General features: G+C 44.8%; 1 protein-coding gene across 5 annotated transcripts in view; it reads right to left on the reverse strand.

Moving 5' to 3' along the window:
• Positions 1-220: 220 nt before the first annotated feature.
• Positions 221-27,867, reverse strand: part of ICE1 (interactor of little elongation complex ELL subunit 1) — an 89,574-nt gene continuing 61,927 nt past the window's right edge. For 3 of the 5 annotated variants that reach the window (XM_038388891.2, XM_038388892.2, XM_043508484.1), the window contains 4 exons: positions 15,268-15,458; positions 14,436-14,542; positions 2,711-2,809; positions 221-1,196 (listed from right to left, as the gene is read on the reverse strand). In XM_038388891.2, coding sequence (XP_038244819.1) covers positions 1,015-1,196; positions 2,711-2,809; positions 14,436-14,542; positions 15,268-15,458 — 579 coding nt within the window. In that variant the 3' untranslated portion in view covers positions 221-1,014. Of the gene's footprint in view, positions 1,197-2,710; positions 2,810-9,853; positions 9,948-14,435; positions 14,543-15,267; positions 15,459-27,867 lie in introns of those variants that run through there. The other 2 variants (XR_006279113.1, XM_043508485.1) reach the window with 2 other exon arrangements.

Genomic DNA, 27,867 nt, shown 5'->3' on the forward strand with positions numbered 1-27,867 from the left:
TTTTAAGGTTGATGAGAAAGCAGCCTGTTAATAACTCTGCACTTCATATGTATAAAAGCAAAATGGAAACACTAACTTTTCCTATGGCAATCAAGAGTTAATAAACAAACTTATTGGGCAATTTTTCCAAATACAGTAACTATTTTGGAAACTTGTCTCAGCTACTTTTTTTAGTTACCATCTGAGGTGAAAGTATTGAAATGACCACTACAGACATATGAATGGTTCACTTTTGTTTTTTATTATAAAAACATTCAGACAATTAATAAAATGCTGTGTACAAGTATTAGAAGTTTAAACAAGGTAAGTTTTTTAACCAGTTTTCTATATATACACGCACACTAAAATTCCCAAAGTGGAACAACATCAAATGTGAAACACATTATAGGAGTATACCATATATACAAACTGACAGAGATCTTATCTCAATCTTTTTACTGTACATATAATTGTCTGATAAGTAGTTTAAGTTAATGGGACTAAGTTGGATTGGGTCCAACAAATCTTTTCAGTTTTTACTGCATCTTCCACATAAAATATGATGTAGATGAATAGTTTAATTTATAAACAGCTTCCCATAGTTATGCTACAGCAAGTAGTCCACCAAAAAGACAAGAGCTTTGGTAGCCTGAGGTTCAGCCAATGGAAGACCTATCAAGATAGAACCTTTCCACTTTCATAGGGAGGGGATTTTTCTGGTTTAAACAGCCAATAGCACTCGTGTAACTTATGAGTTAGATCAGAACACACACAAATCTATGACTTCATGTCTTTCTGCAGCAGAGGGCAAACAAAATACTTCAGAGCCTATTTTGTTTATAATGCTGTCTGACCAGACAACACCTACATGAACAATGAGTGCATAAGCTTCCCACCTTCCCCAAAAGGAAAGCACATGGCTCTTTTCCTGGTTTTCCCCCTTCATACTGTTTGAAACTTTCATCCTAAAAGGCATCACCTAGTTTTCATTAATAAAAGGCACTTTTTCTGTAGATGAGGCTACCTTCCCTCATCTTAGTGTAATTCTACTGTGCACAGAGAGCTGACTTCAGATATGCCACTTGTGACTGCAGATGGGATGCTGTTAGTAGTCACTGTTCTCCAAGCTTGGATGGCCTCAACAACTTCTAATGGATTGCTTGGACCCAAGTCACAGAGTGCATATACTGCTGCCAACTGCACTCCCCAAGGCACATCTGCAAAGATTTTGTAAGATAGTAATCATGAAGGAAATATACAGGAAAAAATCAGTATACAAGATATCTTACATGTAATATTTTTCATCAATTAACCTGATCTCAGAAGACTATTACTTGTCAAGAATTAAAAGCATCTATGAGGGAAAAAAATTAAAAGGCGGCCTATGAAAAGAAGTAAGTGGTATTTAAAAAAAGGATTAATATATTTGCTGTATTCCAAAGATACCATCACACTGTGTGCAGTTTAAAATCCATGACATCCGATTTCCCATTAGAAAAAAATTTTTCAATGTTTTAAATAAACTTCTGAATTCAATGTGGCTAGGACTTTCAAATGAGCACCTGAGGGAGTTACACACTTATTCTCTTAGTCCCCATTGAAAATCCAGGCCTACAAGCATAATTATTCTATTTCCACTGTGATACAGGAGTGCCAGGGAGCAGTGTTGGAGGAGAAATATGTAAGCCCTAGGCTAATTAAGGTGTGGTTCCCTGTAGACTAGGGAGGGTTGCTACAAGTTAATTGGAACACTTGTCAATTAAGGCCCTGTCAGGAAAATAATAAAACCCTGCTTCAGCAAATCAGGGAGAAGGAGGAAGGAGAGAGGACTGGAGCTTGGAGGTATGTTGTGAGATTTGGAAGATCAGAGAACTGAATTAATGAGACCCTGCCTCAGCAGGACAGGGAGACTCCCTCCCCACAGTGTCTAAGGACCAAGGGTAACCCCATCTAAGGGGGATGAGGATAAGAAACCTGCAGGGGTTGAGAGGAGCTGGGACTCGGAGCACGGAGCAAACCCAGACTCTTCCCCCGTTTCCCTCCTCTATCACTTTCCAGGGCCACTAGCGGGGCCTGCAGCGCCAAGAGCAGGGGCAAGGGGTGGTATCTTAGCCTCTTCCCCCCTCCCCCCCCCCAAGAAAAGCACAGGATCCACCGTATGATCAACCATCTTGTCACACCACTTTGACTATAAGCGAGACAGCATCATTTATTTCCTATACCATGGGATCTCATACCTTTAGGATGGTCATGTCTACCTCCAAAGTGAATGTCATCTCATAAATGAGTCAGATACGTAATGAAAGAGCGATAGAAGGACTAACAGACAGTTATTGCAGGAGCAAGGAATCCAGGAACTGAGGTCTATATAACACTGTTCTAAATAAAATCAGTCAAATACTTGTTCAGTTATAGCTCCTCAGGACAAAACTGAATAAAATCTATTCCTTGTCTGCCAGACATATTTAGAAGCCATTTTCTATTGCTAACTGATCTACATAAGGCTAAACCAGGTACTGAGTGGGGAATTTATGTGACGTGATTCTGCAAATCTTTACAAAAGTGAGTAACTTTCCTCATGTGATTAGTCACCTACCTCAATGGGACTATCCACGTATATACAGAAGTGTTTGAAGGACTGAATTCATAGCTCCTATCCTTCAAGAACATACTGGCAAAAAACCTTGATTTAAGAATCTGCAGTAAAAAAAATTTTCTACAGAAATATTACCTTCTTCTCTGGCATGCTGTATAAAGAGTCCAATAATAGAACTGATATTTTTCACAGCAGAAAAGAATCCTTCCTTCAAACCTATTTGGCCTAAGCGACCTAAGAAAAGAGAGATTATCATGCATCTGTATAATTGATCACTAAAGAAGCTTTATTTTTAGACAGACCCTTCCTTACATACAACAAAGTACAGCAGAGCCTCAGAGTTACAAACACCAGAGTTATGAGTTGACCAGTCAATCACAAACCCCATTTGGAACTGGAAGTATGCAATCTGGCGGCAGCAGTGCACACACACACACGCAAATACAGTACAGTACTTTGTTAAACTACTAAAGGGGAAAGTTTAAAAAAATTTGACCAAGGAAACTCTTTCTGTGCTTGTTGCATTAAAATTAAGATAGTTAAAAGCAGCATATTCTTTTGCATTGTAAAGTTTCAAAGCTGTATTAAGTCTATGTTCAGTTGTAAACTTTTGAAAGAACCATAATGTTTTGTTCAGAGTTACAAACAACCTTCATTCCTGCGGTGTTCGTAACTCTGAGGTTCTACTGTTGAAACCAAAGTCTTGACTAATATGTATAAAGTGAACAATTCATTTCAAATACGAAGCCACAGAACATTGGATTGGTTTCTGTATTTATTTTAGGAAACGAGTGGCTATACCAATACACTTATGACTAAATCTCATTTACCAAAATTTGCAGGAAATCACAAACCTATCAAGGTAAAGTTCCTGTTAGGAACATGGCAGTTTAACAGTGCACAGAAACACTGCACAATAGTTTAAGATGAAGGAAAAGAGGAAGTTACTTACCTGTAACTAAAGATTCTTTGAGATGTGTGGTCCCTATCTGTTTTAGACATGAGGGTGCACATGCATACCATGTACTTGAGTCTGGAAGCATTTCTTAGCAGAGTCCATTAACCTGCATGCGTATAGTGCATCTCCTCATGACCCACACTACCTCTTATGCTCTCGGCTGGGAGCAACGCCTCCCAAGTCTGTCTTACCAGTCCGAAGCAGAGGAGATGGAGGGTGGGTACTGGAATACAGATTGGACGTTGTTTGAGATGTGTGGTCTCTGTTGTCCAGAAGCATTTCTTAGCACTTAGGGACCACACATCTCGAAGAACCTCCAGTTACAGGTAAGTAACCTCCTCCTCTTCGAGTGATGGTCCCTATGTGTATTCCACACATGGATGATTTGTGAGCAGTGATCAGCACAGTGGTGGGTGCAAGGATTCCAATGGAAGTGAAATCTATAGTTCGGCCTGGCCTATAGTGGCATCTGTTGTTGCTGCTGCTTGTGCAATGGCCTAGTGTGTTTACATGTTCACAACAGAGCGCAACATTGCTATGCGGCAGACTTCTTGCCAGGACACACACATCAATGAGGCTGATGTGGCAACTTGTGCTTGGGTATGTTGGATTGATTGTAGCATTCACGATGCACCCCAAGACCCATTTGAAGATGTGTTGGGACAAAAGGGCTTGACTCATGGATCATTCAGTGATGGCCACAAATACTTTTGGCAATGTGCAAAACGGGGTACCTATGGAGGTAGCATGCCAGTGTATGATGGACGTCAGTCGAGAAGGTAGGTATGTGGTTTGGGGTGGAAAACTGGCAGGTGGATGGACTGATTGAGGTGGAACTCCAGCATTGCTTTTGGGAGGAATTTAGGGTGCAGCCATAAGGACAGCTTGTCCTTGTGGACTACGATGTGGAGGGGTTCTGCCATCGTGGCCACAAATTCATTGACTTGTCTGGCTCAGGTAGTAGCTACTAAAAGTCACTTTTGGTGGGAGAGGGAGCATATCGCTAGTGGCTCAAAGGGTGGCATGGGTTTCAGTACTGGTGGAAGGGCATTAGTAAAGCTTTCATGAAGTGGACAGTAAACACAGAGGTGCCGTCCGTGGGAGGGAGAAAGGCACCTGAATAGAATTGAGGGCCAGAACCAACATCTTAATGGCAAGGAGGTAGTCGAGGATCGCTGGAAGAGAGACCATGCTCAGTGAGTAGTGGTGGCAATGGGCACGTGCCATAAAGTGTTTCCATTTAGCTTGGTAGCAGGCTCTGGTGGATTATCTCCTGTTCTGGGCAACGATATGTCAAATGGGGGTAGAGTATGCATGGTCTACACTCTACTCCCATCCAAATACCAAGCTGAAAGGTGAAGAGGGCCTGGATTGGGATGATGGAGCCCCCCCACCCCCATGTTGTGTTAGCAGATTGAGGAGCACGTAGAGGTAGAGTCGTGTGTGGGCAGAGAATCTGAGGAATTCTGTGAACCAGAACCAATGGGGACAGAACGGGGCTATGATGGTGGCTCTGTTCCAATGAATCTTGCATAGCACCTGCAGCAGGAAGGGAATGGGAGGAAAGGCGCAGTGAAGGTCGCCTGTCCAGGGGAGGAGGAAAGCATCACCCTGAGAGCCCTCCCACAGTGCTTCTCTCAAGCAATAGAGGGACAAGCTCTCTGTTCTTGTGAGTAGCAATGGTCCCATCAGTGGGAGGGGTGTGCACTACTTCATGAAGAGGTACAGGAGTGTGTTATGTAGCTCCCACTTGTGATTGAGGCAGGGAGTCCTGCTGAGTGTGTTGGCCAGGGAATTCTGGGTGCCAGTAGACAGCCAGCTTAAAACATCACGTGGTTCTTGATGCACCAGTTCCAGAGCCGGACTGACTTGGAGGAGAGGGAGGGTGCTGGACTGGCACCACCCTGCTTGTTGATGTATACTACTTTTGCAATGTTGTGGGAGAGTAGTTGAATGTGGAGCGACTGAATGAGCAGGAGGAAGACCTGGCATGCTAATTGGACTGCCTGCAGTTTTAGCACATTCTTATCAAAGAATAAGAGCTCTATGGTGGCCTAAGTGGGTCCCCCAGCCCACGATAGAAGCATCTGTTGTGATGGTGGCCCGTGGTGTGGGAGGGACAAAAGCAGTGCCGATCATCATCTTGGAGGGATCAGACCACCATGTGAGGGAGGACAGTACATTCCTGGGTACAATGACCTTGGAATCTCTATGGCTTCTGTAGGGTCTGTAGATGGAGAGGAGCCAAACTTGAAGAAAACGCATATGAAGATGTGTGTGCAGTGTCATGTAGGTGCAGGCTGCCTTATGTCCAAAAAAGGAGAGAGAATTGCAAGCAGTGGTGAGTGGTCCGTGACACACGTCCACATTGAGAACCCAGTGCTGCAAAGCAATCTGCTGGGAGAAAAGCCCTTGCTACGATGGAGTCGAGTTGCACCCTAAAGAAATGTATAGTCTTTGTAGGTGTCAGTACTAACTTGTCCTTGTTGATGCAGATACTTAGAGGTGCCAGGAGACCGAGAATCACGGAGATTGATTCCGGTCATCATAGTGCCACTAGAAGCCAGTCATTGAGGAAAGGGAATGCGAAGTAGCCGAGGTGGCACATCTGGGCCAAAGACTTTTGTGAACTCTGTGCTGTTGCTATGCCGAATCAGAGGACCTGAAATTGGTAATGTTGGAGCCCTCTACTTGAAAATGAAGGAACTTGTCGTGGGCAGGATGAATGTCGAGGTGGAAGTAAGTGTCTTTCATATCGAAAGCTGTGAACCAGGCTTTCCAGGGTAGTGAGGGGATAATAGATGCCAGCGTGACCATATGGAATCTGGACTTTTTGTATAAACATGTTCAACACCTGAAGATTGAAAAAAGGCAGTGCCCTCTGCCTTTTTTCAGGATGAGGAAGTAAGGTGAGTGGAAGCCTTGCTCCTGGTAATGAGACAGGACAGGCTTTATTGCCCTCCCTTAAGGAGCAGATCGTCGTCCGCTTCTTGTTGGAGGATCAGCTGACCGCATGAGTCCCCGGGGGAGTCAGATTGGGGGGAGGGGCAGTACAGCGGGAATGAGAGGAACTCTATGGAGTATCTGTGGTGGATGATCTCTAGTACCTAACTGTCCGTGGTGATTTTGTCCAATTGTGGGCAAAAAGGGCAAGATGGCCCCCCAAGATTATCTGGGGTACCGCAGGTGGCATTGATAGTGACTGGTGGGTCTCGACCTGCAGGTGAAAACTGATTTTGGTCTGCTGCTGGGAGAGGGCTGTGAAGGTGGCTGTGGCAAAGGTGGGGAAGCAAGTCTGCTGTGACTGATGTCTGTTGCTGGTAGGCAGCTGGGTAGGGCATACGTGAACATGGGCAGAAAGGTTGCTTCTGCTGCCTGCATCTTGAGGCTGGCGTGTATATATACACGAAGTGACCATAGTGTGGCTCTGGAATCCTTCTGTAAGTGGAGGTACTGGCCCATATTATCATGGGACACCTTGTTCTCTTCAAAAAGGAAGTCTTCCCTGGGGAAGCCTGATTGTAGCCATGAGTTGCAAGAGAGCAGGAGGATGTTGGCTGCATCCACCACTACCTGAAGGCCCACCTTGGCAACTAGTCCCCATTCATCTAGGAATACCTGGAATTGCTGCTGATACTCTGGTGGCAGCTTGTCCTTCAATTCTGCTAGCCTGTTGCAGTTGTTCAAGTCATATTTGGTTAGCACAATTAGTTAGTTGGTGATGTGGAATTGCAGCCCCGCAGAAGAATAGACCTTCCTGTCCAGCAGGTCCAGTCTCTTAGCTGCCTTGTATGGAGGAGCAGACTTTTGCGGTTGCTGCTTTGCCCGTTCTGCATCATCTTGGACAACCAGGGACCATGGGGTGGATGAGAGAAGAAAATCCACCCCTTTAGAAGGCACAAATATCTTCTCTCCACACACTTACGTGTGGGGACACATGAGATGGGGTAGGCCACACTGCTCGTGCTGTTTAGAAGATGGCCTCTTTGATGGGTAAGGCTACCCTAGATGGCTCCTGGGGTTGGAGGCTGTCAAGAAGTTGATGTCATGGGTCCTAAACCTCCAAGGGGATGCCCAGGTCTGCCACTACCCTCTATAGCAAGTCCTGGTACTGGCAATGGCCATCTGATGGAGTGGGTGGGAGGGGGATAATTGCCACATCTGGTGAGGAGGATGCTCTGTCAGAACCAGTCTCCTTTTTTGTATACAGCCAGCACTGGTGAGTGTATGGGGGACAGCTGGTAGGATTCCTGAGATAGTGCCTGGCGTCTGTGGTAGGGATCCCAGGGTCTCCAGTATGGCGAAAAGGAAGGGTCCCTTGGATGTGGTGGGCCCCACAGGAATTGGTACCAGGCCTCTGCTGTCAGGTCATATGCTAGAGGGTAGGGCAGCCTGGGATGTATGTCCGGACTCTGGCGTGACAACAGTGAGAGAGAGGGTTCCGGCTCTAACTCCTTGGACTCTGAATATGGTTCCGGCAGAGGAGGGAGGGAGCGAAGGGCGTTGGTACCGGAGGGCTGTGGTCTGGCAGAGGAACGGGCATCTCTGGCAGGAGCAGAAGGACTTTGTCCTACAGGGTCAGGATGGTGTGGATGAGCAGGGGGCCAGACAGAAAATAAGACAGAGGGTAGAAGAGGATCAACTCTTCCACTGACAGAAATGCCTCTGAACATCCAGGGGTCTGCAGTGTACCTGTCAAGCTGCTGGATGGGCCTGGCAATATCTGCAGAGCTGGCTTGTCTGCGAAATACACAGGTATTGGTGGAACAGGCAGTGAACATGCCGGTGAGCACGCCACTTGGGTGCCAAGGTCACCTTGAATCCCATTTGCACCTGGCATTACTCTCCCTATCCAGGTAATCTTGGGTGCCAGTCCAGCCAGATCCACACTGACTTCTCACCTGACATGGCTCCGTAAGAAAACGCCATGCTTGAAAGCAGTCCACAGTGGGGATCTGATTTGTGCCCGGGAGAGTTTTTGCTCTCATGCCAGGACTTATCTTTGGCCTTCAATACTGGTTCCAGGGCATGCACAGTGCTCAGAGTGCTCAGCACTGGTGATGGGGGTTCTCCTGGTCCCGGATTAGAGTGCGCCCTGGGTCTCATTGCTTCCTCCCTCAAAGTATTAATGCAAAGCCTGTGGGCTTCCCAGGTCTGGGGCAAGAAGGATTTGCAAATGGTGCAGTGAGCCATGATGCGTGCCTTGCGGAGGCAGTAAAGGCAGTGGTGGTGCTTGTCGCCCACAAAAAGGGAGCCTGGGTAGGAGAAAGTTTTTGAAACCTGGAGTCTGGGGCATAGTCCGGGAGGGAGGGGGGGGTGTGTGTATATATATGTGTGTATGTGTGTATATATATATATATGAGAAATACAGTCACCGAATGGGGAAAGAACTACTACACTAATTATACTCACTTAGCTAATTACCACTAAATTACCCTACATACTATTATTTATAATGAAGTAGAGGTGAGTCACTCTTAGAAAACTAAGATTGTGAAGGAACAGGGGTTCCAACTCAGGCCATGTGGTAGTAAGAGGGAACTGGAGAGGTGATGATTGACACTTGGCTGGGAGCATGAGGAGATACACTACACCCATGCTGGTCAATTGACGCTGCTAAAAACTGCTTCCAGACTCAGACACATGGCGTGGATGTACATCCCCATGTGTGGAATACACAGGGACCATCACTCGAAGAATCAATAATACTGTATGTACAATTGAAACTGCAGAATGAAAGGTTAGGTAGGAAGAAAAGGAGGACTTGTGGCACCTTAGAGACTAACAAATGTATTTGAGCATAAGCTTCTGTGAGCTACAGCTCACTTCATCGGATGCATTCAGTGGAAAATAGAGTGGGGAGATTTATATACACAGAGAACATGAAACCATGGGTGTTACCTGATCACTCTGGTTACAGTGTGTATGGTAAGGTGAGCTATTACCAGCAGGAGAACAGGGAAAAAAACCTTTTGTAGTGCTAATCGAGGTGGGCCATTTCCAGCAGTTGACAAGAAAGTCTGAGGAACAGCTGTGGGGGGGGGGGGAGGGGAGGGAAATAAACCTGGGGAAATAGTTTTACTTTGTGTAATGACCCATCCATTCCCAGTCTTTATTCAAGCCTAAATTAATTGTAGGAAGATTACTTAATTTACAATTTAAGCAGGATACTGGGGACAACATTTCTCTTTCAAAAAGCAGCATGATATCTTTAATGACCACAAATGGGTTAAACATCTGACATAGAGCACCTTCAAAAATTCAATGCCTCTCATTAGTGTATTGCCTCAGTACTTAGCCAGGAAAGGAGAGCCACCTACTGCATTAACAGCTTTCCACAGTACTTCGTGTTCTTTGGAGATCTCTCGTCCACATACTGCACAGGAGCAATCCTGCTTAGTTTCTAAGATCAAACTAAAAAACAGTCTGAAATAGTATAGCATGCTAATGAAGGATATACTTATCTGATACTCTTTATGGCAGTTACTACAGTATTTATATACTGTGCTACAACTTTCATTAAAAAGAGATTAAACGAGCATCTCTGTCCATCCTATGAACGACATTTAACGTTTATTTTGACAGAATAATCAACTGAACAAGAATAATCAAATGTAGCAGCAGCTATTTTTCTTTCCTTTATTTGAACTTTAAGGAACTCTTGTAGTTAGTCAAATATATACTGAAGAAAGTTAAAATTCGAGAGAAGAGCTTGATAATCCAAAGGATTTATGGAAATAACCAAATGCAATGTTTATCTAAAAAGCTCGCTTCTTCCTTCATGTGAGATGTATGAAAAGAGACCAGAAATCAGCTAGGATCACGATATCTATATGCATCCGATGAAGTGAGCTATAGCTGTTAGTCTCTAAGGTGTCACAAGTCCTCCTTTTCTTTTTGTGGATACAGACTAACACAGCTGCTACTCTGAAACCTGTTATGTCCTCTGAGTAATGTTATTCCAAACAGTTAAATCAAAACTTGTTCCCCTACTTCAAAATGAATGTAGAAGGTAAAATTCTGCTGATTTAAAAACTAAATGACTTTAAGACAGTTAGAAAGACAAGGTGGATGAGGTAATATTTCATTGGACCAACTTCTGTGGGTGAGAAGCTTTGAAGCTTTCGTAAAGCTCACTTAGGGAGACAAGGCAGGTGAGGGTAATCTCTTCTTGGACCAACTCAAGTTGGGCCCAATAAAAGATTACCCTCACTTACCTTGTCTCCAAGTGTCTTGATGTCATTGAGTTTTTAATTAGCAGAATTTTCTACATTCACTTTTAATATGCTCTGTACACTAACTGCTAAACTACGCTAGAAAGAGTTCCAACAGAATTAAGATATTGTATAAAGGAAGTCACTGAAATTAGACTTTTAAAATAAATTATATTCAGTTGGAGTTTTCATTCTTCAGAGACCACAGGTCTTGTTTTCTGATGGTCTGCCCTGAGATAGGCACTCATGGTTGTGAGCCACTCCAGACAGTAACACACACACATACACACACACAAGTTTAAGTTTCACATGAAATACTGCTCCTTCTGCAACACCATGCCCTTTACCAATATGCTAGAGCAATGGGTTTTCACCTGTAGAACACAGATCCCTGGCGATCCGTAGACTATGTCTAAAGGGCTCACAAAAAGTGGTTGTTACCATAGAACAGTGGTTTTCAACCTGGGCATCTATGGACCCTGGAGATATGCAGACTATGCCTAAGTTTTCCAAAGGGGTCCATTTGAAATTTTTTAGGGATCAGCAATGAAAAAAAGCTTCAAAGCCACTGCTAAAGAATTTGTTCTTTAGTAACTCAGATGGGAGAGTGTCACCTACTAGAATCAATGGTATTTATATAAAATATAAGTCTATAATGAAATCTATGTGGGATGAGCAAACCAATAGAAAATCTTTTAATTTGTATAGAGATTCCCAAGTAATGGTTCACAAAGTGCTGGCTAGTCAAATAGTACTGGGTTCTATTTCTTCTTGGGCCAAAAGAAATCTGAGCTTCAACAAGGACAAGTGCAGAGTCCTGCACTTAGGAAGGAAGAATCCCATGCACCACTACAGGCTGGGGACCAACTGGCTAAGCAGCAGTTCTGCAAAAAAGGATCTGAAAATTAGTGGATGAGAAGCTGGATATGAGTCAACAGTGTGCCTTTGTTGCCAATGCCAATGGCACATTGGGCTGTATTAGTAGCAGCATTGCCAGCAGATCGAGGGAAGCGATTATTCCCCTCTATTTGGCACTGGTGAGGCCACATCTGGAGTATTACATCCAGTTTTGGTCCCTCCACTATCAGGGATGTGGACAAATTGGAAAGAGTCCAGCAGAGGGCAACAAATTATTAGGGGGCTGGGGCACATGACTTTGAGACGACGCTCAGGGAATTAGGCTGCAGAAGAGAAGAATGAGGGGGGGATTTGATAGCAGCCTTCAACTACCTGAAGGGGGTTCCAAAGACAATGGAGCTAGTCTGTTCTCTGTGGTGGCAGGTGACAGAACAAGGAGCAATGGTCTCAAGTTTCAGTGGGGGAGGTTCAGGTTGGGTATTAGAAAACACTTTCACTAGGAGCATGGTGAAGCACTGAAATGGGTTACCTAGGGAGGTGGTGGAATCTCCATCCTTGGAGGTTTTTAAGGCCCAGCTTGACAAAGCCTTGGCTGGGATGATATAGTTTGTGTTGGTCCTGCTTTAATCGGGGGATTAGAGTAGATGACCTCCTGAGGTCTCTTCCAACCCTAATTCTGATTCTTCTAATTTCCAGCTTCAAAAAAGTTTTACAAGACAATTCCAATACATTAATATTGGGAGAGTATTACTCTTCCATTGAAGCAATTCCTTCTGTGGTAACAGTGATGCACAATCATGATAGGAGAAAGAGATGGTTTATACAAGGTTAGGAATCTACTAGAAAAATCAGAGGAAAGTTTGAAGAACCCTAAAATATAGGGGGCACCAGATTTTCCCCTTGTGGAAAAGGTATACATTAAGAACTATTTACTTTTTACTAACAGTAATCAAATCATTAGAAAGTGTACAGTACTCACTTTATTTGATTACAAATATTTGCACTGCAAAAGGTGAACTGAAAAATACAAGTACTGTATTGCAATCTCTTTATCATGAAAGTTGAACTTACAAATGTAGAATTATGAACAAAAAACCTGCATTCAAAAATAAAAATATAGAAATTTAGAGCCTACAAGTCCACTCAGTTCTAATTCTTTGTCAGCCAAACACACTCAGACAAACAAGGTTGGTTACTTTGCGGGAGATAATGATGGCTGCTTCTCGTTTACAATGTCACCTGAAAGTGAGAACAAGCGTTTGCATGGCACTGTTTTAGGTGGCATTGCAAGATATTTATGTGCCAGATGCACTAAAGATTCATATGTCCCTTCATGCTTCATCCACCTTTCCAAAGGACACTACTTCCATGCTGATGATGGGTTCTGTTTGATAACGATCCAAAGCAGTGTGGACTGATGCATGTTCATTTTCATCATCTGAGTCAGATGCCACAGCAGAAGGTTGATTTTCTTTTTTCGTGGTTTGGGTTCTGTATTTTTCCACATCAGAGTGTTGCTATTTTAAGACTTCTAAAAGCATGCTCCACACCTCGTCCCTCCCAGATTTTGGACGGCACTTCAGATTCTTAAAGCTTGGGTCGAGCGCTGTAGGTATTTTTAGAAATCTCACATCAGTACCTTCTTTATGTTTTGTCAAATCTGCTGTGAAATTGTTCTTAAAACCAACATGTGCTGGGTCATCAACCAAGACTGCTATAATGTGAAATATATGCAGAATGCTGATAAAACAAAGCAGGAGACATACAAATCTCCCCCCAAGGGGTACAGTCACAAATTTAATTGACGCATTTTTTTAACGAGCGTCATCAGCATGGAAGTATGTCCTCTGAAATGGTAGCTGAAGCATTAAGGGGCATACAAATGTTTAGCATATCTGGCATGTAAATACCTTGCAACACCAGCTACCAAAGTACCATACGAACGTCTGGTCTCACTTTCAGGTGACATAAATAAGAAGCAGGTAGCAGTATCTCCCATCAATATAGACAAACTTGTTTGTCTTAGCGATTGGCAGAAGAAGTAGGACTGAATGGACTTATAGGCTCTAAAGTTTTACCCTGTTTTGTTTGAGTGCAGTTATGTAACCAAAAAAAAATCTGCATTTGTAAGTTTCACAATAAAGAGATTGCACTTCAGTACTTGTATGAGGTGAATTGAAATACCATTTTTTTTTTTTTCCCCCTAGAGTAGCAGCCGTATTAGTCTGTATTCGCAAAAAGACAAGGAGTACTTGTGGCACCTTAGAGACTAACAAATTTATTTGAGCATAAGCTTTCGTGAGCTACAGCTCACTTCATCGGATGCTGTAGCTCACGAAAGCTTATGCTTAAATTTGTTAATCTCTAAGGTGCCACAAGCACGCCTTTTCTTTTTATTTTTTTTGTATATCATTTTTTAATGTGCATATATTTAATAAATATAAAGTGAGCAGTGTGCACTTTGTAGTCTGTAACTGAAATAAATACTGAAAATGTAGAAAAACACCCAAAAATGTTAAATTTCAATTGGTATTCTATTGTGTGTGATTAATAGATTAATTTTTTTTTAACCACAATTAATTTGAGTTAATCGTGTGAGTTGACTGATTAACAGCCCTAATATCAATATAACACCTTCACAGACAGAGTAGAGAGAAGAAATATTTACTTAGTTTCTGACAATGGTGAAATACCACTTTTAAAGTAACAATGAAATTCAAAAGCCAAAAAAGTGTGAGTACTTCAATTCCAGCTTCCAGAAGCCATCCAGGCATTTTCAGAGGATTTATTTATACAAAGCAGGAGTTGAACCAAAACTTGTGTTACTCACCAATTAGCCTAAGTGTTGATGCTACAATAATATCTGGAGTAGGTGGAACAGTTTCATGTCCTTTCCTATGCTTTACCCACTGATCCATGACAGGCCAAAGCTCTTTACTGTGAAAGAAGAGGAGTTGAAAACTTATAGTGTTGATAATTATAGGATAAAAGTATATTAAAGAGCTGTGAGATAAATTATCATGCACCTTTTACAATTTCACCTGCTCGATAATTCATCTACTTGGACTTGTACATTCCCAACCCCTGAGCAGCTGTTTGTTTGTTTAAATTAACCTGTTAGAGAAATGGACTTGCCTCCTGAGGTAGAAACCCGACATATTACACTTGTCACAGTGAGGCTGGGTTACAGCTGTTCAATACTGGAGCAGTTTGGGATACAATGCATTTCAATTTTTAGTTATATTTTCCAGTCACTCTTATGTCTGTTGGAAACTAACCATTGTCTTCAGAAGATGATCAAGCATTTTATTTCCACTTATACATTGAGCTGAGCCAAGAATCCCAGAGGTGCTCCTAAATCCATTTACAAAGTAAACCATTCTGGTAACACACAGTTTGACACTGAAGTTTTCTTGCTATAATATCAAACAATTTTGTAAATCATTTTTTGACCAGTTACTGTTACTGTTCTAGTATGGATTGATACTACCAAAAACAGTAGCCGTTTTATAGCCTGGATTGTCATCAGTTAGAGAAACATAAAATGATCACTACAGGATTTTGTTTTTAAAGCTCATAGGTTAAAAGCAAAAGAACAGCTTTTGAATATAATGAAAAGGAAAAATTTAACATTTTGAAGTAAGTAGTAAGTAGCACAATACCTTATGATATTGTCATGCGTCCAACTCCATTTCAAGTGACAGCAGAGGAGCTCAATAGCAAGTATACATTCCCAAGTGCTTTCACTCAGATCTTCTCCATATCGCTCACTCAACTGGAATTCCATTTTTGGACACAACTGCATTGCCAAAAGCAGACTTGAGACCATAATGCCTGTATCCAAAGGTGGACTCTGGAAAATCATCAATTTATCTTAACACAGGAAAAGGCAACTATCCAGAACTGTGTGTACTTTTCTGATCCTAAAATGGCCAGCAGGCAAAATCATCATACACTATTCTCACAGGAATTCATTTTGTATAAATGCTATAATTTGATTACTTTTGGAATTATAACCCCATTTGTATATACTCATTTTCCTTTTCTATACCTGGTGTCATTCCAAACATGATTTTTTTTGGCAGTTAGAACATTTTCATTTCAATTATGCTAGGGTGAGAAAACATTTTCCACAGCAAAAAGGCATTTTTGCTCACAACTCACACTAGTGAATTTTTGAAGTCTAATCTAAGGATTGTCTAATCCTTACTAGAGGCTAGTTTCCAAGCAAGTGTGTCAAATATTTTAAACTAGTTAAGTAACAAGTGATTAAACTATTTTGCACATCTAAACTGAAGCTAGAATAATCGGGATTTAAATGCAGATACTTTTTTTTTTAAACATCCAAAATATTTAAATGCTGCTCTCACTGCACAAACTGAGCAGGTGCAGAACTAATTTTCTCAGGACAGATATTGTTACAACAGAACAGCAGTAAATTCTGGAATGCTTATGCATTACACTAAACTGATACCGTGACCTTGAATGAAATTGAGAAATTTAATACTTTCATAGATGGGGGAATTCTGACTGGATAATATGGATCTTTATATAAAGGAGCTGTTACTTACCAGGACCTGTTCTTCTAAAGTTGCCTCTGTGTATTTCCACTTATGCAATATGACCTGTGCACTGAGAGATGGAACTGCTTTGAAAAGCCACATCCATCGGGGGAGAAAGGGTGATCGTGAGAGATCTCACATGAGGGTAATGTCTTCACTCTACTCCACATAAGGGAGTGTCACCACCACCTCAGTTCCTTCCTTTGACTTGCAGCACCCTGATATTATATAGAACTCCAAGGCAGAGGGGAAGATGGACAAGTAGCACGAATGCACAGAGGTGATTTCCAAAGAAAAAACGGTTACCTACTTTTTCGTAACTGTTCTTAGATGTGTTGCTCGTGTCCATTCCATTCTAGGTATGTGCGCCCATGTGCGCAGTCATTGGTATTTTTTTGCATTAGCGGTATCTGTAGGGTTGGCTGCGGCACCCTTTTGAGTGTCACACTCATGCGCTGGTATACTAGACGCCCAACATCCTCAGTTTCTTCTTGCTGGCAACTCAAACAGAGGAGTAAGGAGGGCAAGTAACGGAATGGACATGAGCAACACATCTCGAAAAACAGTTACGAAAAGGTAGGTAAGTTTTTTCTTCAAGTGCTTGCTCATGTAGATTCCATTCTAGGTGACTTGAAGGTGGGCTCGGAGTTCACAATCTAGCGGCTTGCAGCACTACTCTACTGAAGGCAGCATAGTCCTGGGCCTGCTGGTAAGTGCTCAATGGAACATAAACATGTGGACGGACAACCAGGTGGTCGCCCTACTGATGTCCTGGATAGGCACTTGAGTTGGGAAAGTTGCCAAAGAGGCTTGCGCCCTGGTTGAGTGGGCAGTTAAAATCACTGGAGGGGGCACCTTTGCCTGATCTTCGTAGCAGTGAATGCAGGCAGTGATCCAAGAAGAAATTCTTTGAGCAGACACCAGATGATTTTTCATCCTGTCGGCCACATTCCGCAAGTTGAACATTGTGTCAACTTGCAGAATGTCTTGGTCCTTTCAATGTAGAAGGCTAGCGCCCTCCTGATATCCAAGGACGGCAACCTACGCTCTTCCTCTGACTTATGCAGCTTTGGAAAAAAAAGACAAGTAAATGTACTGTCCCATATGAAACTGAGACCACCTTCTGGGACACCTTGTGTTTGCTGGGAGGGCAGGGAGAGAGCCTGAGTGAGTGTCTGATTGGCTGCTAGCCTGCAGGGGGCGGGCATTAGGGTGTCTGTGTGTTTGCGTCAGGGAAGCCTGGCTGTTTGAAAATAGCCAGAGCCTCGCGAACCAGCTGAGCAGCGGGGACAGCAGAGCAGCTCACAGCAGGAGTTTGCCTGGGAGTTCGCCTGGAGTGAGCCCAGTGAGGCTTACATCTTGCCAACGTCTCTGAGGAAGCTCATAGTAGGTAGGTGATATGGAAGGGGGGGGTTCAGCTGTTGTGACCTGCACTGGATGTGCCATGTTTGTCTTTCTTCCACAGGACAGAAGCGACTTTGTCTGTACAAAGTGCAAGCTGGTCTCCATATTGGAAGAGAAGATTGAAGGTCTGGAGCAACAGGTAACGACCCTGCGTTGTATACGAGAGACTGAGGATTTTCTGGACCAAACTCAGGATAGCCTTCTAGGGGCACAAAGCTCTAAAGATATAGAGCAGGTTGCACAGAGGTGCCAAGAGGCCAGTGAAGAAGCTTGGCAACATGTGACCTCCAGAAGAGGTAAGCGGAATGTCCGGGTTCCAGTAACACAGACACAGGTAACTAACCGCTTTCATGTTCTCTCCACAGGTACCAATGCGGAGAGTGGACCAGATGATATGTCTGGGGGGAGAAAGCAGAAGGAGACTCCGCTGGTTGGGAGGCATGAGATGCGATGTCCTGAGGTTGGGGGTTCCGCGACCACCACTCCCAAGAGGAGAAGGCGGGTGGTGGTGGTCGGGGACTCTCTCCTCCGGGGGACTGAGTCATCTATCTGCCGCCCTGACCGGGAAAACCGAGAAGTCTGCTGCTTGCCAGGGGCTAAGATTCGTGATGTGACGGAGAGACTGCCGAGACTCATCAAGCCCTCGGATCGCTACCCCTTCCTGCTTCTCCACGTGGGCACCAATGATACTGCCAAGAATGACCTTGAGCGGATCACTGCGGACTACGTGGCTCTGGGAAGAAGGATAAAGGAGTTGGAGGCGCAAGTGGTGTTCTCGTCCATCCTCCCCGTGGAAGGAAAAGGCCTGGGTAGGGACCGTCGAATCGTGGAGGTCAACGAATGGCTACGCAGGTGGTGTCGGAGAGAAGGCTTTGGATTCTTTGACCATGGGATGGTGTTCCATGAAGGAGGAGTGCTGGGCAGAGACGGGCTCCATCTTACGAAGAGAGGGAAGAACATCTTTGCCAGCAGGCTGGCTAACCTAGTGAGGAGGGCTTTAAACTAGGTTCACCGGGGGAAGGAGACCAAAGCCCTGAGGTAAGTGGGAAAGCGGGATACCGGGAGGAAGCACAGGCAGGAATGTCTGAGAGGGGAGGGCTCCTGCCTCATACTGGGAATGAGGGGCGATCAACAGGTTATCTCAAGTGCTTATATACAAATGCACAAAGCCTTGGAAACAAGCAGGGAGAACTGGAGGTCCTGGTGATGTCAAGGAATTATGACGTGATTGGAATAACAGAGACTTGGTGGGATAACTCACATGACTGGAGTACAGTCATGGATGGTTATAAACTGTTCAGGAAGGACAGGCAGGGCAGAAAAGGTGGGGGAGTAGCACTGTATGTAAGGGAGCAGTATGACTGCTCAGAGCTCCGGTACGAAACTGTGGAAAAACCTGAGTGTCTCTGGATTAAGTTTAGAAGTGTGTGCAACAAGAGTGATGTCATGGTGGGAGTCTGCTATAGACCACCGGACCAGGGGGATGAGGTGGATGAGGCTTTCTTCCGGCAACTCGCGGAAGCTACTAGATCGCATGCCCTGATTCTCATGGGTGACTTTAATTTTCCTGATATCTGCTGGGAGAGCAATACAGCGGTGCATAGACAATCCAGGAAGTTTTTGGAAAGCGTAGGGGACAATTTCCTGGTGCAAGTGCTAGGGGAGCCAACTAGGGGGAGCGCTTTTCTTGACCTGCTGCTCACAAACCGGGTAGAATTAGTGGGGGAAGCAAAAGTGGATGGGAATCTGGGAGGCAGTGACCATGAGTTGGTTGAGTTCAGGATCCTGACGCAGGGAAGAAAGGTAAGCAGCAGGATACGGACCCTGGACTTCAGGAAAGCAGACTTTGACTCCCTCAGGGAACAGATGGCCAGGATCCCCTGGGGGACTAACATGAAAGGGAAGGGAGTCCAGGAGTGCTGGCTGTATTTCAAGGAATCCCTGTTGAGGTTACAGGGACAAACCATCCCGATGAGTCGAAAGAATAGTAAATATGGCAGGCGACCAGCTTGGCTTAATGGTGAAATCCTAGCGGATCTTAAACATAAAAAAGAAGCTTACAAGAAGTGGAAGGTTGGACATATGACCAGGGAAGAGTATAAAAATATTGCTCGGGCATGTAGGAAAGATATCAGGAGGGCCAAATCGCACCTGGAGCTGCAGCTAGCAAGACATGTCAAGAGTAACAAGAAGGGTTTCTTCAGGTATGTTGGCAACAAGAAGAAAGCCAAGGAAAGTGTGGGCCCCTTACTGAATGAGGGAGGCAAGCTAGTGACAGAGGATGTGGAAAAAGCTAATGTACTCAATGCTTTTTTTGCCTCTGTTTTCACTAACAAGGTCAGCTCCCAGACTGCTGTGCTGGGCAACACAAAATGGGGAAGAGATGGCCAGCCCTCTGTAGAGATAGAGGTGGTTAGGGACTATTTAGAAAAGCTGGACGTGCACAAGTCCATGGGGCCGGACGAATTGCATCCGAGAGTGCTGAAGGAATTGGCGGCTGTGATTGCAGAGCCCTTGGCCATTATCTTTGAAAACTCGTGGCGAACGGGGGAAGTCCCGGATGACTGGAAAAAGGCTAATGTAGTGCCCATCTTTAAAAAAGGGAAGAAGGAGGATCCTGGGAACTACAGGCCGGTCAGCCTCACCTCAGTCCCTGGAAAAATCATGGAGCAGGTCCTCAAAGAATCAATCCTGAAGCACTTAGAGGAGAGGAAAGTGATCAGGAACAGTCAGCATGGATTCACCAAGGGAAGGTCATGCCTGACTAATCTAATCGCCTTTTATGATGAGATTACTGGTTCTGTGGATGAAGGGAAAGCAGTGGATGTATTGTTTCTTGACTTTAGCAAAGCTTTTGACACGGTCTCCCACAGCATTCTTGTCAGCAAGTTAAGGAAGTATGGGCTGGATGAATGCACTATAAGGTGGGTAGAAAGCTGGCTAGATTGTCGGGCTCAACGGGTAGTGATCAATGGCTCCATGTCTAGTTGGCAGCCGGTGTCAAGTGGAGTGCCCCAGGGGTCGGTCCTGGGGCCCGTTTTGTTCAATATCTTCATAAATGATCTGGAGGATGGTGTGGATTGCACTCTCAGCAAATTTGCGGATGATACTAAACTGGGAGGAGTGGTAGATACGCTGGAGGGGAGGGATAGGATACAGAAGGACCTAGACAAATTGGAGGATTGGGCCAAAAGAAATCTAATGAGGTTCAATAAGGATAAGTGCAGGGTCCTGCACTTAGGATGGAAGAATCCAATGCACCGCTACAGACTAGGGACCGAATGGCTCGGCAGCAGTTCTGCGGAAAAGGACCTAGGGGTGACAGTGGACGAGAAGCTGGATATGAGTCAGCAGTGTGCCCTTGTTGCCAAGAAGGCCAATGGCATTTTGGGTTGTATAAGTAGGGGCATAGCGAGCAGATCGAGGGACGTGATCGTTCCCCTCTATTCGACACTGGTGAGGCCTCATCTGGAGTACTGTGTCCAGTTTTGGGCCCCACACTACAGGAAGGATGTGGATAAATTGGAAAGAGTACAACGAAGGGCAACGAAAATGATTAGGGGTCTAGAGCACATGACTTATGAGGAGAGGCTGAGGGAGCTGGGATTGTTTAGTCTGCAGAAGAGAAGAATGAGGGGGGATTTGATAGCTGCTTTCAACTACCTGAAAGGGGGTTTCAAAGAGGATGGCTCTAGACTGTTCTCAATGGTAGCAGATGACAGAACGAGGAGTAATGGTCTCAAGTTGCAATGGGGGAGGTTTAGATTGGATATTAGGAAAAACTTTTTCACTAAGAGGGTGGTGAAACACTGGAATGCGTTACCTAGGGAGGTGGTAGAATCTCCTTCCTTAGAGGTTTTTAAGGTCAGGCTTGACAAAGCCCTGGCTGGGATGATTTAACTGGGACTTGGTCCTGCTTTGAGCAGGGGGTTGGACTAGATGACCTTCTGGGGTCCCTTCCAACCCTGATATTCTATGATTCTATGATTCTGCAGGAAAGCCAGATGTGGCTGCAGCTGGAACTTTGTCTTTGTAAAAGACCATATAGGGCAGTTCTGAGGTAAGCACTAATCTGAGACCAGGCGGGCAGATGTTGTGGCAACCAGGAACACAACCTTCCAGGAAAGGACAAAAGAGCAGGAAAGCCAGAGGTTCGAAGCGGGGGTGGGGGGGTCCCATGAGCTGAGACAGCGCAAGATTCAGGTCCCTTAGAGGAACGGGGTCCCTGACGTGTGGGTAGAGGTGCACGAGGCCCTTGAGGAACTTGGCAGTCATGTACTGGGTGAAAACTGACGTACACTAGAGCAGTGGATGGAAGGCCGAGACGGCCAAGTGGACCTTGATAGAAGAAAGGGACAGGCCTTGAAGCTTGAGATGCAGAAGGTAGTCCAGGATTACCTGGAGGAGGCCCCACTCTGGCAGAATGCATTTATCCGAGATCCAGCCACCGCTTCCATTTGGCCAGATAGGCCGCTCTGGTTGAGGGCTTTCTGCTGCCCAACGGGACCTGCTAGACAGCGGCTGAGCACTCCTGCTCCCCTACATTTAACAATGCAGCAGCCAAGCTGTCAGGTGCAATGCTGCCAGATTCGGATGCCATGGTTTTGGGACAGCAGGTCTGGCCTGAGCTGTAGCAGTAATGGAGCAGCCACAGAGAGGTCCAGCAGCGTGCCAAATCAATGCACTGGGGGGAAGGCATATAATTGAGCTCCCAACCACAGGAGCAGAAAAGCATCCGACAGGGAGCCTTTGTTGATTCTCCAAATTGAGCGAAATGTTTGCATTCAGGCAGAACAGGAAATATCACATGTCCACCTGGGGAATCCCCTACCTCTGGAAGATGATGCTGATCACTTCTGGATGGAGGGATCACTTGTGATGAGACTAGAAGTCCTGCTGAGGTGATCTGCCAAAGTGTTCCTGGCCCTAGAGAGGTGTGTGGATACAAGATGGATGTTGTGTTGCACACAAGTTCCAGAGCCTGAGGATTTCCTGGCCAAAGGCAGATAAGCTGTTTAGGAAAGACAGAAATGAAGGCAAAGGTGGTGGAGTAGCATTGTATATCAATGATGAGGTAGAATGTAAAGAAATAAGAAGCGATGCAATGGATAAAAGTCCGTCTGGGCAAAATTTACACTGGGGAAGAAAACTACAAGAGCCTCCCCTGGGATAGTGCTTGGGGTGTGCTATAGACCACCCGGATCTAATTTGGATATGGATAGAGCCCTCTTTAGTGTTTTTAATGAAGTAAATACAAATGGAAACTGCATGATCATAGGAGACTAACTTCCCAGATATAGACTGGAGGACCAGTGCTAGTAATAATAGGGCTCAGATTTTCCTAAATGCGATAGCTGATGGATTCCTTTCATCAAGTAGTTGCTGAACTCACTAGAGGGGATGCCATTTTAGATTTGGTTTTGGTGAGTAGTGAGGTCCTCATAGAAGAAATGGTTGTAGAGGACAATCCTGGTTCAAGTGATCATGAGCTATTCAGTTTGAACTGAATAGGAGGATTAACAAAAATCTGCAATTAAGGTTTTTGATTTCAAAAGGACTGACTTTCAAAAATTAAGGAAATTAGTTAGGGAAGTGGATTGTACTGAAGAACTTATGGATCTAAAGGCAGAGGCGGCCTGGGATTACTTTAAATCAAAGCTACAGAAGCTATCGGAAGCCTGCGTCCCAAGAAAGGGGGAAAAATTCATAGACAGGAGTTGTAGACCAAGCTGGATGAGCAAGCATCGCAGAGAGGTGATTAAGAAGAAGCAGAAAGCATACAGGGAGTGGGAAGATGGGAGGGATCAGCAAGGAAAGCTACCTAATTGAGGTCAGAACATGTAGGGATCAAGTGAGACAGGCTAAAAGTAGAGTAGAGTTGGACCTTGCAAAGGGAATTAAAACCAATAGTAAAAGGTTCTATAGCCATATAAATAAGAAGTAGGACCGCTAAACACTGAGGATGGAGTGGACTTTAAGGATAATCTAGGCATGGCCCAATATCTAAACAAATACTTGGCCTCAGCCTTTAATAAGGCTAAACAGGATCTTAGGGATAATGGTAGAATGACAAATGGGAATGAGGATATGGAGGTAGATGCGAAATTCAAACAGTTTAATGGGATTAAATCGGGGGGCCCAGGTAACCTTCATCCAAGAATATTAAAGGAATTGGCACCCGAAATTGCAAGCCCATTAGCAAGAATTTTTAATGAATCTGTAAACTCAGGGGTTGTACCCTATGACTGGAATTGCTAACATAGTTCCTATTTTTAAGAAAGGAAAAAAATGTGATTCGGGTAACTATAGGCCTATTTGACATCTGTAGTATGCAAGGTCTTGAAAAAAACTTTGAAGGAGAAAGTAGTTAAGGACATTGAGGTCAATGGTAAATTGGACAAAATAACATGGTTTTACAAAAAAGGTACTGTGCCAAACCAACCTGACCACCTCCTTTGAGAAGGTAACAAATTTTTTAGACAAAGGAAACGCAGTGGATCCAATTGACCTTGATTTCAGTAAGGCGTTTGATACAGTGCCACATGGGGAATTATTAGTTAAATTGGAAAAGATGGGGATCAATATGAAAATTGAAAGGTGGATAAGGAAATGGTTAACAGGGAGACTATAGCGGGTCCTACTGAAAGGTGAACTGTCAGGCTGGAGGGAGGTTACCAGTGGAGTTCATCAGGTATCAGTTTTGGGACCAATCTTTTTATTACTGACCTTGGCACAAAAAGTGGGAGCGTGCTAATAAAGTTTGCAGATGATACAAAGCTGGGAGGTATTACCAATTGAGAGAGAGACTAGGATATCACACAGGAAGATTTCGATGACCTTGTAAACTGGAGAAATAGTAAAAGGATGAAATTTAATAGTGAGAAGTAAGGTTATGCATTTAGGGATTAATAGCAAGAATTTTAGTTATAAGCTGGGGATGCATCAATTAGAAGTAACTGAGGAGAAGGACGACCTTGGAGTATTGGTTGACCATAGGATGACTGAGCCGCCAATGTGAGATGGCTGTGAAAAAAGCTAATGCAGTCTTGGGATGCATCAGGCGAGGTATTTCCAGTAGAGGTAAGGAGGTTTTAGTACTGTTATACGAGACCTCACCTGGAATACTGTGTGCAGTTCTGGTCTCCCATGTTTAAGAAGGATGAATTCAAAATGGAACAGGTAGGATGATCCAAGGAATGGAAAACCTGTTTTATGAAAGGAGACTCAAAGAGCTTGGCTTGTTTAGCCTAATTAAAAGAAGGTTGAGGGGAGATATGATTGCTCTCTATAAATATATCAGAGGGATAAATACCAGAGAGGGAGAGGAATTATTTAAGCTCAGTATCAATGTGGACACAAGAAAAAAATGGATATAAATTGGTCATTGGGAAGTTTAGACTTGAAATTAGATGAAGGTTTCTAACCATCAGAGGAGTTTTGGAATAGCCTTCCAAGGGAAGCAGTGGGGGCAAAAGACCTATCTGGCTTTAAGATTAAACTCAGTAAGTTTATGGAGGAGATGGTATGATGGGACAACATGATTTTGGCAGTTAATTGATCTTTAAATATTCATGGTAAATAGGCCCAATGGCCTGTGATGGGATGTTAGATGGGGTGGGATCTGAGTTACTACAGAGAATTCTTTCCTGGGTATCTGGCTGGTGAATCTTGCCCATATGCTCAGGATTTAGCTGACTGCCATATTTGGGGTTGGGAAGGAATTTTCCTCCAGGGCAGATTGGAAGAGGCCGTGGAGGCTTTTCGCCTTCCACTTTAACATGGGGCATGAGTCACTTGTTGGAGGATTCTCTGCTCCTTGAAGTCTTTAAACCACAATTTGAGGACTTCAATAGCTCAGACATAGGTGAGAGGTTTTTCGCAGGAGTGGGTGGGTGAGATTCTGTGGCCTGCATTGTGCAGGAGGTCGGACTAGATGGTCATAATAGTCCCTTCTGACCTTAATATCTATGAATCTATAAGTCATGCCTGACTAATCTAATTGCCTTCTATGACGAGATAACTGGCTCTGCGGATGAGGGAAAAGCAGTGGACATGTTAGTCCTTGACTTTAACAAAGCTTTTGATACAGTCTCCCACAGTATTCTTGCCAGCAAGTTATAGTATGGGCTGGATGAATGGACTATAAGGTGGATAGAAAGCTGGCTAGATTGTTGGGCACAACGGGTAGTGATCAATGGCTCCATGTCTTGTTGGCAGCCGCTATCAAGCGAAGTGCCTGAAGGGTATGTTTTGTTCAATATCTTCATTAATGATCTGGAGGATGGAGTGGATTGCACCCTCAGCAAGTTGGAAGATGACACTAAACTGGGAGGAGAGGTAGATATGCTGGAGGGTAGGGATAGGATACAGAGGGCCCTAGACAAATTAGAGGATTGGGCTAAAGAAATCTGAGGTTCAACACGGACAAGTGCAGAGTCCTGCACTTAGGATGGAAGAATCCCATGCACCGCTACAGACTAGGGACCGAATGGCTAGGCAGCAGTTCTGCAGAAAAGGACCTAGGGGTTACAGTGGACGAGAAGCTGGATATGAGTCAACAGTGTGCCCTTTTAGCCAAGAAGGCTAATGGCATTTTGGGCTGTATAAGTAGGGGCAATGCCAGCAGATCGAGGGACGTGATTGTTCCCCTCTATTTGACATTGGTGAGGCCTCATCTGGAGTACTGTCCAGTTTTGAGCTCCTCATTACAGAAAGGGTGTGGACAAATTGGAGAGAGCCCAGCAAAGGGCAATGAAAATTATTAGGGGGCTGGGGCACATGACTGACAAGGAGAGGCTGAGGGAACTGGACTTGTTTAGTTTGCAGAAGAGAAGACTGAGGGGAGATTTGGTAGCAGCCTTCAACTACCTGAAGGGGGGTTCCAAAGAGGATGGAGATCAGCTGTTCTCAGTGGTGGCAGATGACAGAACAAGAAGCAGTGGTCTCAAGTTGCAGTGGGGGAGGTTCAGGTTGGATGTTAGGAAAAACTTTTTCACTATGAGGGTGGTGAAGCATTGGAATGGGTTACCTAGGGAGGTGGTGGAATCTCCTTCGAGGTTTTTACGGTCAGGCTTGACAAAGCCCTGGCTGGGATGATTGAGTTGGGGATTGGTCCTGCTTTGAGCAGTGGGTTGGACTAGATGACCTCCTGAGGTCCTTTCCAAACCTGATATTCTATGGCTCTATGACTAACTAGGAGCTGCGCCTCATGACCACCACAGAGACAACTACCCTAGACACTGAGTCTCTGGCCATCTGGATGGCGCCTCTCACCACCCCTCTGCTCTCTTCCACCAATGTGGCAAACTCCTGCGATCGGTCCTGTAGGAGGCCCTCCTTCAACTTGCTCAGAGTACCACAGACTAAAGTTGTACCTGCCTAGCAGGTCCTGATGGTTACACACCCAAAATTGCAGGTTGGTTGTCGAATAAGTTTTCCTGACTAACCAGTCCAGTCTGTTGGCAACTTTATTTCTTGGTGTGCCACTCACCTGGCCCTGCCTATCCCTTTCGTGGACGGTGGAGATGACCGGGACCCCACTGGAGGGTGAGTGTACAGGTTCTCAAATCCCTTTGCTGGGACATAGTACTACTTCATCTTCTTGTAGATAGGCGGAATGGAAGAGGGGATGTGATATACAGACATAGCAATTTTTAGGACCCCTGGATAGCTGGGTAACATGACTCGGGCCAGGGTGGAGGAGGGTATGACATTAAAGAGGTTGGACTCCTCCCCTAGCTCCTCAACCTCCAAGTTCAGGTTGGCAGCCATCCTTTTGAGCATGGCTTGGTGCTCCTTGAAGTTGTCAGAGGAGACGCTAGTTTGCGAGAGGCCCACCACCACTTCATCCGGAGATGATAAAGACTACTGCACTGCAAAGGGAGGGGCGGCTTCCCTTTGCTCGTCTGCGGTCAGCTCTTAGGCCATTGGTGTCCACTGTGTCAGCCTAACATCAGATTCAGCACCGTGCTCCAACTCCAGTAATGGTGGGGGCAGTTTGTGAGCCTGGGAAGAAAGGTCTGAGTATAGGACCAGCATAACAGGTACACCCCATGGGTTCCAATACTGCCATTGGGTGGACTCCTGTCCCTGCCTCAACGCCACCACCGCAGGAGCTGTGCTGGTCTCACAGCCTGGTGGTAAGTCGCCTTTTATAGGTGAGGGGGCTGAACTGTCCTTTGGACTATTGCCCTTCCGGTGACCAGGTCGGAGCGTAGATGCCAGAGTCTGCCGACTGACCCTCGTCAATGACCGGTAAGGAGAGGATGATGATCGGTGCCTGCCTGAAGAGCAGTA

Source organism: Dermochelys coriacea, chromosome 2 (assembly GCF_009764565.3).
Source record: "Dermochelys coriacea isolate rDerCor1 chromosome 2, rDerCor1.pri.v4, whole genome shotgun sequence".
NCBI classification, from domain to species: Eukaryota; Metazoa; Chordata; order Testudines; family Dermochelyidae; genus Dermochelys; species Dermochelys coriacea.